This window comes from Suricata suricatta, chromosome 1 (genome assembly GCF_006229205.1).
Source record: "Suricata suricatta isolate VVHF042 chromosome 1, meerkat_22Aug2017_6uvM2_HiC, whole genome shotgun sequence".
In the NCBI taxonomy this organism is placed as follows: domain Eukaryota; kingdom Metazoa; phylum Chordata; class Mammalia; order Carnivora; family Herpestidae; genus Suricata; species Suricata suricatta.
Genome location: NC_043700.1, coordinates 112,803,940 through 112,825,167, shown reverse-complemented (window position 1 = coordinate 112,825,167; position 21,228 = coordinate 112,803,940). Strand labels below are relative to the sequence as shown.

The 21,228-nt window shown below is 41.8% G+C and overlaps 1 protein-coding gene across 1 annotated transcript in view; it reads right to left on the bottom strand.

The window, feature by feature from the left end:
- Positions 1-3,209: 3,209 nt before the first annotated feature.
- Positions 3,210-21,228, bottom strand: part of MANBA (mannosidase beta) — a 116,536-nt gene continuing 98,517 nt past the window's right edge. The window contains exons 14-17 of the mRNA XM_029942615.1: positions 11,773-11,917; positions 8,400-8,542; positions 7,571-7,837; positions 3,210-4,536 (exon numbers count right to left, since the gene is read on the bottom strand). Of these exons, the coding sequence (XP_029798475.1) occupies positions 4,312-4,536; positions 7,571-7,837; positions 8,400-8,542; positions 11,773-11,917 (780 nt within the window). The 3' untranslated portion in view covers positions 3,210-4,311. The remainder of the gene's footprint in view (positions 4,537-7,570; positions 7,838-8,399; positions 8,543-11,772; positions 11,918-21,228) is intronic.

Genomic DNA, 21,228 nt, shown 5'->3' with positions numbered 1-21,228 from the left:
CTTGAGAAGGCCGGAGCCTGCCGCAGCCTCCTTTGCCTGAGTATTGTTCCCCTTTATCGCAGACTCTGTGTTTCCGTTGTATTTGGGCTCTGAAGCACAGAGGTTGGTTTTCTACAACACCTGTACAATGGACAGCCCATGAGAGAAGAAACTGGTCTGCCTTTTTTCACTGCAATGCCCCCAGGGACAAGGACAGTGCTTGATGCTCAGAGCGCCCCCTGATAAATGCTTGCTAAACATACAAATTTATTCTTAAGTCAAACAGTCCTTAAAGTCAGAACACAGGGGAGTCTTAGTATCGTATTTGTCTGTGACTTTTATGGGTTTGTACAGTATCACACATATTCATGGCCTCTGATAAGTCAATTAGAAAACAAGAACTCCCCCATTCACTTGAGAACATTATTAAATACATTTTCTGCACAGCCCTTTGGATTTTACATGCTTATAGAATTGATAAGATTACATTCACCGTCAGAGCAGGCTCTGGGCATATTTTGAAATGCTTTGCATTTCATGCACAAGTAATATCTACTTGTTTTTCTCCCTAAATCTTACCAAGTTGGGGAGTACGTGGCATATCTGAGAGCCTAGGAGACTACTCTTTCTGTCTAGGTCTCTGTCACTTTGGGAATGTGTGGGAAACACAGCTTCATTTCTCCTGCGCTCCAGTTCACTTTCATTCCAACAGAGAAAACAATCTTCCTATTTATTTTCCAAGTGACTTCCCATGGTTTGAAAACCTCTCACAATGAAAAGTCAAGTAATAAAAAAAATAAAGGGTTACAGTGAATGTGAAGGAGGAAATTACCATTTTTATTGTCCTCTTCATTCTCAAAGGAGAAGCTGGAAGCCTGTGAACTGACTTCTCATCTCACTCAGTGGAATGTGCTTTGCATCCAGCACGACAGAAGGACCGGATCCTGTTCCTTCCATGCTACTGATGTTTGCATAGCTACGAACAGAAAACTCTTCCCAGAAATCCAAAGCCAAGCGCGAGTACATCAGACTGTAATCCAGTAAATGTGGCAAAATAAAATCTATTACAATGGTACAAATGACTAACCACAGTGCCACACGTGAGCTGTGGAAGAACCTTTCCAATGTTACCATGCTCCTACCGAAATAATGTGTAACAGTATATTTCTCTCCTTTCATCAGTTATTGTCAGCCTATATCTATGTCTGTTCATTAACTTATTCTTCCTTTACAAATTCATTGTTTTATAGCTTTCTCTCCTCTTAAAAATATGTCTGGAAGACATTTGCCTTTATTTGTTTCAGTTTTACTCTTGCCTCGTATTAATTGGGTAAAAATGATTACGATGATAAAGAAAGTCAAGTACCACCTCCATTTGTTCAGTATTTATTTTGCTCCGGTTGTTTAGCCCACACAACTACCTTTGAAGGTTAGAGATTATTATCTGCATTTTACAGATGAGCTAAAGAGCAGGTCAAGTGGTCACCCCAGATTACACAACCGCTAAACCTCAGAACCCGGATTGCAATCCCAGTCCGTGAGGCCTGACACCCTGTCCGCTCTCATCCCAGGACGGTGCTTTTGTTTACGGAGCCCTCATTACGTGCCGCCACTGGGCCTCGCCCTTCAGCTAAATTTAAAGTATTCTTCAAAACAAATTTACAGGGTAAATGTTATTTATTCCCATCTCACCTCAAGAAAACTGAACACAGAAGTTAAGTAACTGGATTGAGTTAGTAAGAGCAGAATTGTAATGGAAATTCTGGCTCATGCATTTCAAAGCCCACCTCACAGAGCACCCGGCCTAGAAAATTCTTTAGTTTAATGGGGAGGAGTATCCCGGTCCCCTGTCCTCCAGCAACAGTTTGATAAAACAGGATTTCAACAGTGACAAGAAGATTATGTAATATTTATCAAGTAAGAAGCTTCTGAGTTGCATCCCCAAATCCCAGGCCTTCATAAGACTTTTAAAAAATATACATATATTGAAGTAACTCAACACATAAAATGAGGAGACTCCTAGATATTGAAGGAGAGGTCCGGATTGCCTGCATTTATTTTCTTCTTAGTCACTGAACTGTGACCTAAATCTTCTCACATCTTCAAACCAAATCTATGACTCCTACAGTGTTGGAATGTAAACTAGTGCAACCGCTCTGGAAAACAGTGTGGAGGTTCCTCAAAAAATTAACAATAGAACTCCCCTATTACCCAGAAATAGCACTGTTAGGATACAGGAGTGCTGGTACATAGGAGCACATGTACCCCAGTGTTCATAGCGGCACTTTCTACCATAGCCAAATCATGGAAAGAGCCTAAATGTCCATCACCTGATGAATGGATCAAGAAGATGTGGTATATATACACAATGGAGTACTACATGGCAACGAAGAAGAATGAAATCTGGCCATTTGTAGCAACATGGATGGAACTCGAGGGTGTCATGCTAAGTGAAATAAGTCAGGCAGAGAAGGACAGATACCATATGCTTTCACTCATATGTGGAACAGAGGCCTGTGGGGGAGGGGAAGGGGAAAAATAGTTAAGGAGAGAGGTGGAGGCAAACCATAAGAGACTTAAATACTGAGAACAAACTGAGGGTTGATGGGGGTAGTGGAGAGGGGAAAATGGGTGATGGACATGGAGGAGGGCACTTGTTGGGATGAGCACTGGGTGTTATATGGAAACCAACTTGACAGTAAACTATAAAAGAAAAAAAAATCTTTAATTAAAAAAATTTTTTAAACCAAATTATCTAATTAGCTTGATTTTATTATTTTTATTTTTTAATTTAAAATTTTTAATGTTTTTGAGAAAGAGCACTCATGAGTGGAGGAGGGGCAGAGAGAAAGGGAGACACAGACTCTGAAGCAGGTTCCAGGCTCTGAGCTTGTCAGCACAGAGCCCGATGGGGCGCTTGAACTCATGTGCCGAACAGTGAGATCATGACCCGAGTTGAAGTCAGCAGTGGCAAAACTGACTGAACCACCCAGGGACCCCTAATTAGTCTTGATTTTAAGCCAAACTCCCATTGCCAGTCCATTCCATAACCAATTACATGATTCTTCCCAGAGAAAACCCTTCAAATATCTCAATCTAGATTCTTCAAACTCTCCCAGTTTATCAAGCAGAATAAAAAGTTGGCAAGAGCTAAAGGGAAATTCATGCCCAGCAGAATACTGGGCACAACTGAATATTTATGAAATGATTAAATGAGCCACAGATGAATATCATGTTGTCAATGCAGTTTATGTAACTTCTAATTTTTGATGTAGTATCAAACTTGTGAGAAGGTTGCAAAAGTAGTACAAAAGAATTTCTACACGCCTTCACCTATTAACATTTTGACCCACTTGCATCAATATCAATATACTTGATAAACATCATCTTGTATAACAAAACAATTTTACAAAAATGTATAATTAATCAATATTAATAAAAATGATCGAAACCCAAGTTAAAAGCAACACCACTTTGCTGCCAAGGTCAACAAATATAAATCTAATTCACAGTCTTTGAATTGGAAAGTTCATTGGATTTAGCCACATCTACAACCTGTGCATAATTACAGGTGACAGCATATGACACGCAGAGGTTTCCAGAGTGACCACAGTGATGTCCATTTCAATGTGAATGGATTTTTGAAAGGAGAATTACTCTAAATAGCCTTTGAAAAAAAAAGAAGCTGTTATTGTCAAAACAATATTTTATAACAAAACCCACAAAGGAAAAAGGAACTCAAACCAAAAAAGTCATTAAATGGCTACAGTCAACACCCAGAACTTTCCAGCAACAACAATCAATGTGACTACTGCCCAGAAATCTCTTTCTGTTGTGACAGTTGAACTTCCATTTCCTCAGGGAATAATAACAAAGCAGCTTTGTTGTGATTATTCATTCTTTCTCAAAGCTAATTCGGAGAGGCCTAAGTGACCTCACAACCTTCCACATGTGGCTCCACCGATACAGCAATGGTCGTCGTGATCCTGTGATTTCCTGAGAGGACTGTATGTGTGGACTTCCTTTCTCAGGTAGGAGGCGGCGGCTGGGTTATAAGTGGGTCATGGGGTGCTAGAGCTGTGGGGGCAGGGCTACAGTCCGGGCACAGAGGAACACGAAGGCACAGCCTTGCTGGAGGATATCACCTGAGTAAACAACCTTTCCCGAAAGAACGCTCTGTACGAACTCTGCACAGAGCGATGAACCAGATGCGTGGCAGCGAGCAGACACATCTCGCAGCCTCTTCAACTCGTCTCTGGCTGGCTTCAGCTTCAGCCAGTGCCTTCGAAATGCTTTATTCCAGTGTCCCCTGAAAATACAACCTGTAACTCCTCAGTAGGTATCAGTCAGGGAAGTCACGTGAAAAGCCTGCTCCAATTCACTCTTGCTGGTGGGTTTCCAAGGGTAAAATAATATAGTCCGTGTCTTTTCAGTCATGAGGAAACCATTGTCACTGAATCTCCCGGGGACGCTTCCTACATCTAACCAAACAAAGGGAGCGACAGCCGAGGTTTCCAGATCAAACACAAATGTGTCACCTTGCTGAGAGATGATGGCCTGAAAGAAAAAGATAAATTAGGAGAATGATGAGGGGAGACCTATCTGTTCTATACACAACGCCTATCAGAACATTTTTGTGGCTCATCAAGGAGCACATTCCCTACAACTTTGGTCCTGCAGTTGCCAAAGTCTTATATTCCATGCACTGTGTCTGAGACTAAAAAAAAAAACAAAAACAAAAAACATGGAAATTTATTTAAGGCTGTGGGAAATTACCAAACTGTAATCTCGAGCCAAGTGTGGAAATATGTAGTCTCCGATTATTAAGGGGAGTGTTTCACAAGAAGCTCAAAGCTTTGTGTCTTTCACAGTTTTTCTCAGGGGATCAAGGGAGGAATATTTTTGCATAAGGGCGAGGAAGTTGAAACGACTTTCTCAGGATCTATGTGGCGCTGGCTACAGAGCACAGCCATGAAGCTTGTCTTCTGAAGAGATGCAGCAATCTAGACAGCCGCCTGCCAGGCACTGACAAAAGCCCTACCATTGGAGCTCTCTCTCTTTTATTGCGTGGTACCATAAAATCACATCATTAGCACTTTTACCATGTGCAAATCCTACACAGTGTCAGCGGAGGCAAGTGCAATATCAGGCCTGTCATCAACTAGCCAATCAGCACATGCTAACGGGAGGAAGGCTGGGCTGTGCCCGAGGGCAGGGTTTTGTGAGGTTCTCAGGGTGAGCCTGTAGCTGAGTGTCAGCCGGTCTTTAAAGCTGTGCACCTGACAAGAAACGTGACTCCTCAACACGCAGACATGCCATGAGGCAGGGCTGACATTGCATGTCATGTGCGCCGTAAAGAATTTCAAGGCGCCCTTTTTACTGTATATCAATTTGGCCTTACCCATCATGCAGGGTTCTGAGTTATAAACAAGAAAACCTACTCTGGAGGAAACAGAAAAGAAACGTAAGAAAATGTATTAGGTATCTCTCAGAGGGTCAGAGATTCAGGACGGAAGTGAGACGTTACATTCCCAAATCTTGCCGCCCAGCTGTTCGGTGAAGACCCTGAAGCCGGCCCGGGCCCGCGGTTCACACGGCTGACCCCAGCCAGCAGGCATGGCTGCCATGAGGCCCTGGCTACGGCTACACCAAAGCCAAAGCCAGAAGCCACACTGTGCCTGCCCCTCGTACTGCCTTCTTCCGATCGGAAGTCTCATCTCTATCTGACTGCCCAGTGCAGGTTGGAGCTTGTTCCCTGGCTTCAGGGAGGCATGGAGAACAACTTCCCGGCATCCCCCTGGGGACAGCGCACCCAAGAGCCTGGTCTACATTAAGCCTGCAATAAATGTCAGTTATCGTCACTATGATTACATCCCTTTAGGAAGGGCAGGTCTCACTGACACCCAAATGAGGTAGGACAAAGGAACAACTTCTCCCCCACACCGCTTGTCCCAGGCTCCTGAAGGCCTGGCTTAGGAAAGAGAACAAGATTTCAAAGTCCTAAGTCTAGAGACTGCAAATATCTCTGCTACATATTCTTTGGTTTTGTTCATTTTTTTTTCTGGAAAGAAGCTACGTAAATATATATAATTCCCTTCATAGCTGTTCCACATCAGTTGTTACAGATAATTTGCATTTCGTTATGTGAATATCTTACTGCTATGAAAGATACGTTTTCAGTGCAAAGATTGAGTGTTTATATGATTATTTCTAATTAAATGAGTGATGTCTGGGTGGCTCAGTCAGTTAAGCATCTGACTCTTCATTTCGGCTCAGGTAATGATCTCATGGTCATGAGATCAAACCCCACATTGGGCTCCACACTCAGCATGAAGCCTGCTAAGATTCCCAGTCAATCTCTCTCTCTCTTGCTCTCTCTCACTCTCCCCCCCCACCAGGCTCATGCAATTTCTCTCTCTCTGTTAAAAAAAAAAAAAAAAAAAAGTCTAAGTAAATGCAAAAAAGAAAAAAAAACCCCTCTCACTTAAGCATTCTCAATGAAGTAAAGGTGTAAAACAAGTTTAAATTTCACTAAAATTATAGAATAAAACTTTCTAGAAGAATACATTTAATCACTGTGTGTAGGGGAAAGGGTAGGAAAGGTTTTAAATCAACTACACACATTCCAAGTTCTCCAGCTGCACAATTTTGATAACAACACATCCTGGTCATCCATTTTTTTTTCTTGGCAATTATAGATTTGATGGTTAAGCTACTTTGAAGCAGTAAATCAAAGAGAGGAGAGGGAATTTCTTTTTCCTATTTTTGAGAGGGGGTAGGGGCAGAGGGAGAGAGAGAATCTTAGGTAGGCTTCACACTCAGCACGGAGCCCAACATTGGACTCAATCCCATGAACCATGAGATCATGACCTGAGCCGAAATCAAGAGTCCCATGCTCAACCAAATGAGCTACCCAGGTGCCTCTAAGGGAAATTTTTAAAAATTCATATACTCGAGGCCCTGGGTGGCTCAGTTGGTTAAGCATCCAACTTCGACTCAGGTCATGATCTCATGGCTCGTGGGCTGGAGCGCCGCATCGGTCTCCTTGCTGACAGCTTGGAGCCTGCTTTGGAGTCTGCATCTCCAGCTCTCTTTGTCCTTCCCTGGCTCATGCTCTGTCTCTATCTCTCAAAACTAAAAATTCATAGACTCTACTTAAAGACTCAAAATCAGCACGCTCCTTCTAGGGCTTTCTGGCTACAGCACATTACCCCTCCCCTCTACACAGGTTTGATCGTGTGTCAGTGCAGTGCCTCATACTTCAGGGATGGAGCAGCAGAGCCCCGGGACAGAGCCTGGAATGCAGTCAGTGCAGGAGCCATCAGCGGCGATGACTCCCACCGCTGCTTTCCACTGGGCTCTAGCCCACAGAGGGCTCAGGGATAGCAGGACGGCAGGAACAAACACTGAAGTAGAAAAAAAAAAGTCATCTGGTCTTTGCTTCCTCTAGTGGGAAAAGGCTAATCCTCCTCAGGTCCCAGGTTAACTCAGCACCACAGAGAAATTTTGCAAAATGCAGGATGCAGCTCACTTGCCCCCAAAGCAGGGCAGGTCTGCAAGGCCGCCATGACCCCAGGCCTCTGGTACTTACGGTGATGTGTGCCTTCTGGAGCCCCACAGTCTCATTCAGCGAAGACAGGAAGTGATGGTTGGTTGGGCTCCCGAGCTGGCTCTCCTGGCTATCCGTTGAAAGGTAAAAGGAAACCACACAGCTTTGCCGGGTGCAGTTCCCACAGCGCGCCAACAACACAGGCACCAGCTCCTTGTACAGAAGAACGGCCCTCCCGGCCTCCATGACAAAATGCTGAGTCTCAGCGGAGCACAAGGGCTCCAGGGAGCTCCATGTGTGGACTCTCACCTGGGGAGGAACAAGACAGCAAAACCAAACATTCTTGGTTACTATTGTTTTGTTCTGTTTGCTTGTTTTTTAGAGAATACCAGTCAGAAAAGCAGAACTGGTGAAGAGCCCATGAACCCTGGGTTGAACAGGGTTCAACAGGACTTCTTTGAGGTTCTTTAATCTTTTTTTAGAAAAGTTTTTAACGTTTCTTTTTATTTTTGAGAGACAGAGCATGAGTAGGGGATGGCCAGAGAGAGAGGGAGACACAGAATCTGAAGCAGGCTCCAGGCTCCAGTCTGAGCTGTCCGCAGAGCCCGCCATGGGCCCGAATACATGAACCGTGAGATCATGACCCAAGCCGATGTCAGTCATTTAACCAATTGAGCTCCAGGACTTGTTTGAGGTTTTACATTTAACCCAGGGGCTCCAGGACTTCTTTCAGGTTTTACCCTTTCTTCTTGCCTAGCATTGTTTTCTCTTTTCTTTTTCCCAAAAGAATTATAACCAAATCACTCAAGAAATAATCAAAACCTCTCCCTCTGTCTTAAAGAGAAAAAAACACAAACTTCAAGCAACTTACAGTGACTGCTGCCTTACAGTCAGAGTGAAGGTCCGACACACCATAGATGAAAAGCACGTCTTGATCCTCAAAGCCCACTGGCAACAGTGGAGCGAAGAAATGTCGAGCAAAGTAATGAAGCATTTTCCACTTTCCTCCATATTCTAAAAATAGGAAAGTTAAGAGATGAACAGAGTGAAGCAGTCAGGGTTATCCTGCCCGTGGTCTAGCTGTGTCTGACTTGTCAGGATTCCAGGGACTGGGCACGGGAGGAAGAGTCCCCAGGGGCAGGAACCCATATTTGTTGAGGGCTCGAAACATCCTGGCCATTATCTCACGGCATTCTTACATCTTTAACATCCACCTTACAAATGAGGAAACAGAGGCTCAAGCCATTAAATCAAATATGCCTCAGGCAGTACTTTGAGCCCAGACCTGACTCCTAGGTAGCACTTTCTCATAAATAATTCTGCTTCCAGGAGCTCAATGTACCAAAGGTCCTTTTTACTACATACTCACGAAGAAGGAAATCAGTAGCATGGCAGTAGATGTTACAATTATGTCAAATATAAGCATTTATAAGAGTTATGGAGAATGTAGTCAATAATATTGTAATAACTTTGTATGGTGAAAGATCCAAACTACACTTAATCATGGTGGGCATTTTGTAATGTACAGAAATATCAAATCACTATATGGTACACCTGAAAAAAACATAAACAAAACACACACACACACACAAATTTTTTAAGTAACAGAAAAGGTTATTTAAAACTCAAAGTCTCCTTTTCCGATAAACACAAAATCTTCTGAGTGAAATAACAACACCGCTATCACAAATACTTCTAGCAGTATTTGGAGACTGCAGAACACGCAAACAGATGACAATTCACGGCAGTTGCTCGGATACAATTAGACACGTTCGGGAATCTATGAAATCTGTCCCTGCTGGCATGTCTGGTATGCTTGATCCACAAGCTAAAATGTACATCAACATGCCTCTGTTTCAGAAAGATCTTTCCCCACAAAGCACTGCATCCCTGAACAACTTCCAGAGAGATGGCGGGAAGGGAGGGGGGAGGGGAGAGTGGGGCGGGTAGGGGTCAAGTCCAGAATTCATAGCACAAGCTGTTGAGATGGAGGAATGTGGTTTGAAGTTCAAACAGAATGAATTTCTTCCAATTTTGCAAATTTCTACTCTTAGCACTTTAATCACAACTCAACAAGCAGGGAGGGGTGAAGAGGCCTTTCATATTAGATATACAAAATGGAAGTTATACAATTCACCTTGAATAAAATGAGAGTTAGGAGCACCAAACCCTGTGTTGTCAGAAATCCATGTGTAACTTTTGACTCTCCAAAACTTAACTACTCATAGCCTACTGTTGACCAGAAGCCTTACCAATAACATAAACGTAATTAACACATATTTTGTGTGTTGTATATATTATATTCTGTGTTCTTACAATACAGCAAGCTAGAGAAAAGAAAATATTAAGAAAGTCATATGGAAGACAAACTACATTTACAGTACTCTACCGTATATACCCAAAAAATCCTAATAGTGGACCCACACAGCTCAACCTCGTGTTGTTCAAGGATCAACTGTACTTGGAAAGCTTTCTCAGGAATGGAAGATGGCTCAGACCAGAGGTAACTTACACATTCTCACACGTGACATCCATTACAGAGGAGACCTCACGTGCACAGTTCTGACTCCATGGTCACACGTAAAATACAGAACAGCAATTGAAACAAAAGGTCTCACTAGGACACACACTAGTTACTAATTGGTGACAAAATATGGATACCAATATAGTATCCTACATAATTAGTTAAAAATGCTATATGAATTTCTGGCTTTTCCATTAGCTCTGTAACTGTCCAAGTTTATGAGCCAAGCAAAACAAAACATCCAGGTGGATTTCTGTATTTGCAAAATTATAGCTAAAATTGAGGCTTATTTTTTAAAAGGAAATATATAAGAACCTTTAGATTCCAAGCAGCTATTATCCCTTTGAGGCATCATCATTTCAGGTGATAAGAGGTGACACATACCTTCCCTGCCCCCACCTGCACACCAGATATACTGACCAAGGAAGCAGGATTAAATAGAGGCTGTGAGGCTGCCCAGGGCAAGAACAGACAGCACAACCTGTCACACCTTCTCCCGGGCTCTTGTTTCTGTAACAGGTAGAAGAAGATGGTGACCCTCTCCATGAAGCCACTGTCCTGCCAGAGGTTAGGACACAAATTCGTGCTCTGCCATTATGCCCCTGCCCTTGAGTTTGCTCACCCTTTCTAAAGAACTCGTTCAAACAATCTGCATGCGGTCACTTCAGGGAAGAGTTACAAAACTGGACTCTTCCAGTTCTTGAACCAAACTCTGCTCCAGGAGTCCCCAAGCCCAGCCACACACAGAAGCAGGGTCAGGGTCTAAGTGTCCCTGAACAACATCGCTTTGTCCAGCCCTAAGTGTCCCAGAAAGGCTCTTCCGCCCACATCTACCCCTGATTCTCATTCAATACTCTTTTATCTGGTTGCTGTTGATAAAGAGTTTGGTCAAAGAAACTGGATCAAAACTCCAGTTTCCTGTAAGAGGTGATTCAGCAGGCCATGGACTCATTTAGATTTGCTTTCACAGCTAATTTAAGAGCTTCTTCTGGCAAAGTGGCTTTTTTACTTTATGGACTTGCCTCATTTTATACCCCAAACTCTTGTTTATATTACTGACTGCACTTTGCCTCAAACCACCTCTAGTGAACGCCAAAGATTCATTTTGACTCCATAATTTTTTAAAAAATATGTCAAAACAGAATAATTCAACTGCAGGCACCACGCCAGTCATACGTGCTGCCAACTAAACCGGTTCAACTGATAACCCTTCCTAGCTGGATTCTGACTCTACTACCTTTTTCCCTGACATAAGGCAAAAATAAGACCTTGAAGGTCTTAAGGGGCACTTCAAGGGGAATCTAGGAAAAGGATATTCTAACACTTAGCTGGGCCAGCCTTCCACGTGGTTAAATTCTTCTAAATAATTTAGAAGAAGAGATGCTTAAGTAAATGCTGCTTTCACTTGGAAAGTCCTCCTAATTAAATCCAAATTTTTAAGCAGCCATGAGACACATGGCTGAGATCTTCACGCATGAATCTATCCCCTTGATTAGCCCACTTTTGTGACTTTGCACAGCGCAGAACTCAAACCAGGCTGCGTCCGAGACTCCCGGAAAGGCTAGGAAGGGGGGCGGGGTGGCTACCACAGACCCTCCCCTCCCCCCACGAAGGAGTTCTCCTTGGGTTAATCTGACCCCTCAGGTTCCCTGCTTTCTCGGTGCCTCTCCTCACAGGTGTTGCTTTCTCTCACGTGCACAAAGAATGTTGAAACACTTACCTAGGGAGGCCCAGGAGGGAGCCTGCCAGATGTCATTCAGCTGCCAGTAAAGTGCGCCCATGGTGTGGCCTTTTCCATCCACGATCTCGCTGCGACTGCGGCGGTAGAATTCAGTCTCTATTTTGACACACTGTGCCTGCATCACCTGATTCAGGGGAAAGCAGTGAAGCACAGGTGTTATTGTTTCAGAAATGTCTAGATCTGAGAAAATGGTAGGCTTGAGGGTGGGGTTTTTTTCCCAAATGTTTTATTTTTTGAGAGACAGTGAGAGAGAGAGAGAGAGAGAGAGAGAGAGAGAGCGCGAGCGAGAGCGAGCATAAGCAGGGGAGAGGCAGAGAGAGAGGGAGACACAGAATCCGAAGCAGGCTCCAGGCTCTGAGCTGTCAGCACAGAGCCCAATGTGGGGCTTTGAATCCAAGAACGTGAGATCATGACGTGAGCTGATGTCTGATGCTCAACCAATTGAGCCACCCAGGCACTCCTTTGAGGGTGTCTTTAAAAGCAGATGGGATAAATTAAGGGATATGATCACTGTTATACTAGATCTGGAATTAGCCCCTCAGCCTGAGTGAAGTGTTGTCTATAACAGCTGATTTGGGGGGAAGTCTTAGTGTTTCCTTTATTATAACAATCGGTGACCAAGGAAACAGGATGGTATGGAAGGTTCCTTGCTAATGATAGTATAGGCAATGACAGAAAACAAAGACTATTATTTCAGAGCAAATGGTATATGTAGTCAAACACTTTTTTTTTTTTTGCAGTGATGGGTTTTACAAATATATTCATAGCTTCTAAAAAAAGTTTTATTAGAAAAAATTCTATAGGAAAAATAACATAATTCTGAGTCTGATACTGTCCAAGCCCTAACCCCTTTTTTCTACTCAAGCCATTGTTTTCATTTCATGACTTTTGATAATGTGAAATTTCTTATGAATGCAATTCCTTCATTAGAGAAGAACAGGTGGTAAACTGCAGTGAGGCACGTGAGTCCAGTTCCTGCTGAAGAGGCACTGAAGACCTTCGTGCAGGACTCTTAATCACTGGCATCGTCATTGAAAAGTCCCTCTTTTATTACTGCTGCTCTCACATGCCTTTAACTGGGAGCTGTAGTAGAAGAGAACGTCTCAGGCTCATTTGGAGGCGTCACCAAGGAGAACCCGCAGAGATGGGCAGGGCCCCAAGGACCCCTCAGACAAACGGACAGCCTTACAGTAGGGCCTGGATTTTCACAGGTGAAAGAAAAGGATGCATATAAAGCCACTAGAAGACTAAGTCCTGATGCTTTCCTAAAAGCTGGAAGAGCTCAGATAAAGGTAGAACCTTTAAATGGAGTTAGGCTGGCCAGCAAGAACGTCGTAAGTGAAGGTATGACTTACATGAGGTGATGCCCTAGAATTCCAGAAGGAGGAAGCAAGAAGAAATACAGATTTAATAAACACCTAGAGTATGTGTTACATGCTGGTAATGGTCAACCCCTCTTCCAGCAAAAAAGATGGAACCCTCCCTCGTGGAGTTTACTGGTTTGTGTAGAAGACAGGCCTTAATCAAAGAGTCATACATGGTGCGCCTGGGTGGCTCAGTCAGTTAAGCCTCCAGTCTCACTTCAGCTCAAGAATCTTGTGGTTCCTGAGTTCAAGCGCCCCCATCTGGCTCTCTGCTGTCAGAGTTCTCTGCTGTCAGCTCCCAGACGAGCCAGCTTCTGATTTTCTGTCCCCCTCTCTCTTTCTGCCCCTGGCCCCCTCTCTCTGCCCCTCCCCTGCTCTCTCTCAAAAATAAATAAACATTTGACAAAAAGACGAAAAAGAGAAAAAGAGAGAGGACAGAACCTGGCAGCCAAAGAGGACACGTGTAGTGAGGGGAGAGTGCACAGGCACAGAATGAAAGGACAAGGTGGGCCCGAGCACAGAAAGCCCAGAGTAATGGAAGGTAGCCCAGTGAGATCCAGAGATCAGACCTGGGAAGATTTGTGTGTGTGCCCTGGAGGCAACTGGAAGTCACAGAAAGCCTTTAAGCTAACAGGTGAAGCGACCAGATTTGCATGCACAGAAGAAGACTTGCTATTAACTGAAAAGAGAATGGACTGCAGGGGCGAGGCGTGGCAGACCATTCTGTGTGGGACTGGACTCTTTTCTTGGATCCTCATTTATAAAGTAGTAAACAAGTAAAACAGGGAAGAGGTTACATAGGAAATAGAAAAGTTAAACAAGAAAGAAGTAAAAACAGAACTGTGAGGTGGGAACAAAACATCAGTGTATAACCAGAGTAGAAAATTCTCTCTTTCCCGCAAAAGTGAAAACTTCTAGGACAAAGCCATAACCTATGAAATAGTCATGCTTGTGCTTAGCTGGATCTAATCCAGAGGATGACTAGGTATTTTACGGATAGAGTTGGTAGAGGTGACTTGCATTTTCTTTGTCTTCCTGGTGAATGTAGGCTTCTACTGGGGAGGGGGGAGGGGAGGTTTCAAGATCATTCAATTCTTTACATTGCTCCAAATTCTTTTGGAATCTTTGTTAGCAGGTGGTTACATATATATTTGTAGCTTAGTGTAACTTAGTTTTCACATGTGTACATTCCCATGCCCTGGCACTGGTGAGCATCTCGGTGCTTTAAATGGCTATACAGTTATAACACAGTGTGATTAATCATTCCTCAATTATTAGGCATTTGAATGATTTCCGGTTTTGTTTCTTTAAACGCAAGCGTCAAGAACACTTTATTTTCTTGTGTTGCCTCAACACATGTTAAACTCCTTATTGCATATTGCTATACTAGGTTCCAGTCACGAGGGTGCTCTAGATATAGATCGGCGGCCTCCGGTCTGAACTTTGCCGCACACAGATTTTAACTGGCCCAGAAACAGATGTTCTTGTTTTGTTTTGAAGCAGGTGTTTTTCTTTTCTTGTTTAGATGTTGTTTAATGTCTTAAGTCAGGGTTTTACTATGTTCCATTTTGCCACAATTCCCAATAATCATACACTTAGGCATTTAAATTACCTACCTGGCTCCCCACAGACATTTGAGTTTTCAGTCTCTATTTCAATTTTCAGAACTACTTGCAAGATATATTTATTTTGGTTTATCTATTCTAACAATTTCCTCTGTAATTTGTCTTTTCTGGTTTAGTAGGCAAATATTAATAATCTTTTAAAAGAATTTTTAACTAAAAAAATTTTTTACAAGCATGCAGAATTGCCTATTGTATAGGGCTAGTGATGAAAGGAAAATGGCACTAGGCAAGCCCGAACTAGTGGCCTGTCACACCTGAAGTGAGTGTGAAGGACAATGGAGACTCGAGTGTTCTGGCTCTAGCACGGTGCAGCACACGCCACGGCCAGTTTCATGCCAAAATCATGGATCTGGGTTTACCCAAATCGGCAGATGCCAATCAGGGCTAATGAATGATACTTTTTTGTTCATAAAAATGCAGAGGGCCATTGCCCACTATCTTTCTTAACACGATGTTGTACAATCGCACTTCCCTGGAAAATCTCTGGAATTGCCTCTTTCCCTTTTAAAAACTGTACCTGTATCTATATACTCATGCATCCTCCCCTAAAGAGGACAGTCTTTACATATAAGAAGGATAAATGCTTAGTCATTTCCTAGGCTACTCAGTCCCACGATTAGCAGACAAATCTTATTTTAGTTTCAAAAAAAGTCTATTTTCAGTAGCTTGCTTGATTACACTTATGAAATCAGTCTCCTTGGAGAAACAGATGGTAGGGTAAAAAGAAATTGGACCAGGACACCAAGACCTAGGTTCCAATCCCAGCTTTACCACTGATGGAGACTGCCAACTGTTTACAAAAACCCAATACCATCCCACCCCACCCCCGTCCTCCAGAGTGACAGAACTGTAGGAGGTTTACACGCTCCAGAAGCACACCCTTTACTCTTGGAACTAGGGGTCGCCATGTGACTAAGCCTTCTTGACAGAATGTGATTTCTTTTCTTTATATACTTAAAATTATCCCAACAATAAGAATCTTCCAATATAGCCGTGGTTTTTTTTTTGGAATAGTTTATTGTCAAATTGATTTCCATATAACACCCAGTGCTTCTCCCCATAAGTGCCCCCCTCCATGACCATCATCCCCTTCTCCCCGCCCCCTCCCCCTTCAGCCCTCGGTTCATTCTCAGTATTCAATAGTCTCTCATGATTTGGGTCCCTCTCTCTCTCCAACTCTCTTTCTCCTTCCCCTCCTTATAGTCCTCTGTTCGGGTTCTCCTGTTAGACCTCTGAGTGCAAACATATGGTTTCTGTCCTTCTCTGCCTAACTTACTTCGCTTAGCATGACACCCTCAAGGTCCATCCACTTTCCTACAAATGGCCATATTTCATTCTTTCTCATTGCCATGTAATACTCCATTGTATATATATACCACATCATCTTGATCCACTCATCAGGAGATGGACATTTAGGCTCTTTCCATGTTTTGGCTATTGTTGACAGTGCTGCTATGAACATTGGGGTACATGTGCTCCTATGCATCAGCACTTCTGTATCCCTTGGGTAAATCCCTAGCAGTGCTACTGCTGGGTCATAGGGGAGTTCTACGGATAGTTTTTTGAGGAACCTCCATACTGTTTTCCAGAATAATATAGCTGTGTTTTAAACTGATATAATTCATACCATGCAATTCACCTTTGTGGTTTCCAACTCATTGGCTTGTAATATAGGCACAGGTTGTACACTCCCACCCCTACCTAATTCCAGAATATTCTCACCCCAAAAGGAAACACAGTACTGTACTGGTTAACAGACATTCCTCATTCTCCTCTCTCCTCTTCATCTGAAAACTACTCATCTATGTTCTGTCTCTATGGATTTACCCATCCTGGACATTTCATATAAGTGGAATGATACAATATATGGCCCTTGTGACTGGCTTCCTTCACTTAGCATTATGTTTTCAAGGTTCATCCATGCTGTAGCATGTATCAGTATTCAATTCCTTTTTATTGCTGAGTAATATTTCATTGTATAGGTATGCCGCATTTTACTTAAACATTCATGAGTTGATAAACATTTGGATTGTTTTAACTTGTTGGCTCTGAAAAATTCTATGAACATTTGTGCACAAGTTTTTGTATGAACACATGGTTTCAATATTCTCAGATATATACCTAAAAGTAGAAATTCTGGGTCCTATGGTAACTCTAGGTTTAACTTTTTGGGAAACTGACAAACTTTTCCACAGCAGCTGCACCATTTTACATTCCTGCCAGCAACATTGGAGGGTTCCAATTTTTCCACATCCTTACTCTGATGGTTAACTTTATGTGTGAACTTGACTGGGCTAAGGGATGCCCAAATGGCTGGTAAAATTATTTCTGAGTGTATCTGTCAGGATGTTTCTGGTGATTCAGCAGATTAAAAAGATACATCCTCACCAATGTGAGTGGTCATCTTCCAATCAGTTGAGGGCCTGAATTAAACCAAAAGGCAGAAGAAGGCAGTTTCTCTTTCTTTTTGGCCTGGTGCATCCATCTTCTGCTCTCAGACAGTGGGGCTCCTGGTTCTTGGGCCTCAGAGCTGCAGAACTTACACCAGGGGCCCCTCAGTTCTCAGACCTTTAGAATCACACTGCATTATACCACTGGCTCTTGGGGGTTTTCACCTTGTAGATGGCACATGGTAGGACTTCTCAGCTTCCATAACCATGTGAGCCAATTCCTACAATAAATCTCATATATATTTGTGTTTATATCCTTTTGGTTCTGTTTCTCTGGCAAACCCTGACCAATACACTTACCAATAATTCTTTTATTATTATTATTATTATTATTATTATAGGTATTCCAGTGGGTATGAGTGTTATCTCTTTGTGGTCCTGATTTGCATTTCCCTCGTGACTAATGATGTTATGAATATTTTCATGGTACTTACTGGTCATTTTCTTTGGAGAAATGGTTATGCACATCTTTTGCCTGTTTTTTCATTGGGGTGTCTTTTTCAGTAGTGAATTGTAAGAATTTTTGTACATATTATGGATCCTTATTACATATGTGACTCACAAACTTTTTACCCCATTCTGTGGATTATCTTTCCCTATTGTGATATTGTCCTCTGACACACTAAAGTCTCTGATTTTGATGAAGTACAACTTATTTATTTTTTCACTGGTTTCTTGGGTTTTAGGTGTCACATCTAAGAAACTGTTGCCAAATCAAATTTCACAAAGATTTACACCTATGTTTTCTTCTAAGAGTTTTATAATTTCAGCTTTTCTTTTTTTTTTAATGTTGATTTATTTTTGAGAGAGAGAGTCAGAGTACAAGCAGGGAAGGGCAGAGAGAGTGGAAAACACAGAATCCAAAGCAGGCTCCAGGCTCCAGGCTCCAAGCTGTCAGCACAGAGGCCAATGGGGGGCCCGAACTCAGGAACAGCAAGATCAAGAACTGAGCCAAAGATGGACACTGAACTGACTGAGCCACTCAGGCATCCTTATAATTGTAACTCTTATATTTAGATCTTTGATGTATTTTACGTTAATTCTTATATATGGTATGAGGTGGGGGTCCAAATTCATTCTTTTATATGTGGATATCTATTTTTTCCAGCACCATTTGTTCAAAACTTTATTCTTTCTCCATTTTATTGTCTTGGCACCAATGTAGAAAATCGTTTGACCCGAGACTTATATGTTTATTTCTGGATTCTGAATTCTACCCCATCAACCTATATGTCTGGCATTAGGTCAATACCACACTATCTTGATTATTGTAGCTTTGTAGTTATGTTTTGAAATCAGGAAGTAAGAATCTTCCAAATTTGTTCTTCTTCCAGATTTTTTTTTTGCTCTCCTAGATACCTTGCATATTCATATTATTTTAGGATCATTTTTCCCATTTCTCGGAAAATAGCAGTAGGAATTATGATAGGGATTATGTTGAATCTGTACATCAATTTGGAGAGTCCTGCCATCCTAACAATATTAAGCCTTCCAATCCGTGAACACAGATGTCTTTCCATTTCTTTAATTTCTTTCAATGATGTTTTGTAATTTTTCACAGTGCAAATCCTCCATCTCTTTGGCTAAATATATTCCAAAATATTTTATCCTTTTTGATACTACTGTAAATGTCATTATTTAATTTCATTTTCAAATTGTTCATAATTAGACTATAGCTGATATTTGCATATTGATCTCCTATGCTACGAAGTTGTTGAATTAACTTATTAGCTCTCACAGGTTTTTAAGTGGATTTTTGTATGTTTTTCCACACGTAAGATCATGTTGTCTGCAGACAGAGATAGTGTTATTTCTTCTTTTCCAATTTGGTTGTCTTTTATTTGTTCTCCTTGCCTAATTATTTTGGCTAGAATCTTCAGTACAGTGTTGAATACAAGTGGCAAGACTGTCTCGCTCCTGATCTTAGGAAGAGAACTTTATCTTTCTGTCTTTCACTATCCAATATGATATTAGCTACAGGTTCTTCATAAGTGGTCACACCAGGTTGAGGAAGCCCTCTTCTTGTCCTAGTTTGTTGGAAAAAATTTTTTTATCATAAAAATGTATTGGATTCTAATGCTTTTTCTTCATCTATTAATATGATCATGCAGTTATTTTTCCTTTATTCTATTAATATGGTATATCACATTGATTGACGTTCATATGTTGAACCAATCTTGCATCCTGGGACAAATCCCATTTGATTATAAGGTAAAAACCTTTTTATATACTGCTAGATTTGGATTGTTACTATTTTGTTGAATATTTCTTTCTGTCTATATTTATAAAAGATAATAGTCTTTGTTTGCTTTTCTTATATGTCTTTTCCTGGTTTCAGTATCAGAATAAAACTGGTTTCACAGAATGAGTTAGGAAGTATTTCCCCTCTTCTGTTTTTTTGGGAAGAATTTGTGAAAGACTGGTATTAATTTTTCTCAAAACATTTTTTTTTAGCATTCACTAGTGAAGCTATCTTTGTAGAGGAAGTTTTTTGATTATTAACTCCATCTCTTTAGTTGTCATAGGTCTACTCAGATTTTCTATTTCTTCCTGAGTCAGTTTACATAGTTTGTGTCTTTCTATGAAAAGAATTTGCCATTTCATCTAGATTAAATGACTTACTGTCATACAATTATTTACAGTATTCTCTTATCAACCTCTTTATTTCTTTAAGGTCAACAGTAGTGCTGCCCCTTTCATTCCTGATTTTGTCATTGGAATCGTCTTCCTTGGCCAGTATAGCTATAGTTTTTTCAATTTTGTTGAGCATTTCCAAGAACTAACTTTCGGTTTTGCTGATTTTCTCAGTTGTTTCAATAACGCCTTTTTTAATGTGCCAAATTTCAGATGCCTGCTTTACTTAACTGCTGTAAATTGATGTTATAACTCAAACGAACACCTCAGTAGTTAGAGAATTTCCCTTATCTCAATTGTGAAGGGATATAATATTGTAGTTTAAAAGGCAGACACTTGCTCCATTCATTGTCTGAGAACTTGGGCAAAATACTTAACCCTTCTGAGCCTGTTTACTCAAGTATGAAATGAAAACAGTGACAAAAATATCTGGAGATGTTTTTAGAAATACATGAGAAGATATACAAAGCATCTCATGGTCCAAGGCCAGGCCTGTAGTAGACACCCAAAGAATTCTGACAGTTGGCTTGGCTGCTAAATTATATGTCGTACATGAATATAATACATTAGTATGTAATGCACTCTATTAGTAATATCACATCCATTCCCCTTCTGCACCCATCCCATTGATCTTAAAAGCTATCAGCATGGCCTGGATCTTCTATCACATCTCAGTGCTGCTTACCAGATGACTGTTCCGGGTAGCAAGCCTCATCAACACCTGGGCCTACAACACAGAATGCCTTTTTTCTCGTCCTTGTGATCAAGTTACGTGCCACACAGGAAGATAAAATGGACTCCTAAAGACTATGAATTTCTTGGGGTGCCTGGGCGGCAAGGCTGGTTAAGGTCTGACTCCTGGTTTTAGCTCAGGTCATGATCTCACAGCTCATCTCAGGCCCTGTGCTGGCAGTGTGGGATCTGCTCAGGATTCTCTTTCTCCCTCTAACTGCCCCTCCGCCACTGTGCTGGCCCTGTTGCCCTCAAAATAAATAAGTAAACTTAAGAAAAAATAATATGAATCTCTTAAGGATGTCCCCAAGCATCTAGCTCTCATTACATGCTCAACAAATATGTGAAGAATAAATGAAGGCACTAGAGGGAGCTGTAAGCTAAGGGGTTAGTAACGACTCTCTGGCCCAGCTTCCTCTCTAAGTCCTGGGCTAGTAAGAGGCCGTGCTGCCAGAGCTAAGTTGTCGGAACAGTTCAGTCCTCAAACGCAGCAGTGAGACCTGTGTGATACAGCTTAAGAGATGAGCCTACGTAAGTAGGCTATTTGGAATACAATATAACAGGATGAGGCAAGAGACTGAAAGGTGAGGCAAGATTATTTAGGGATATTAGAAGAGTTAAAGAAGTAAA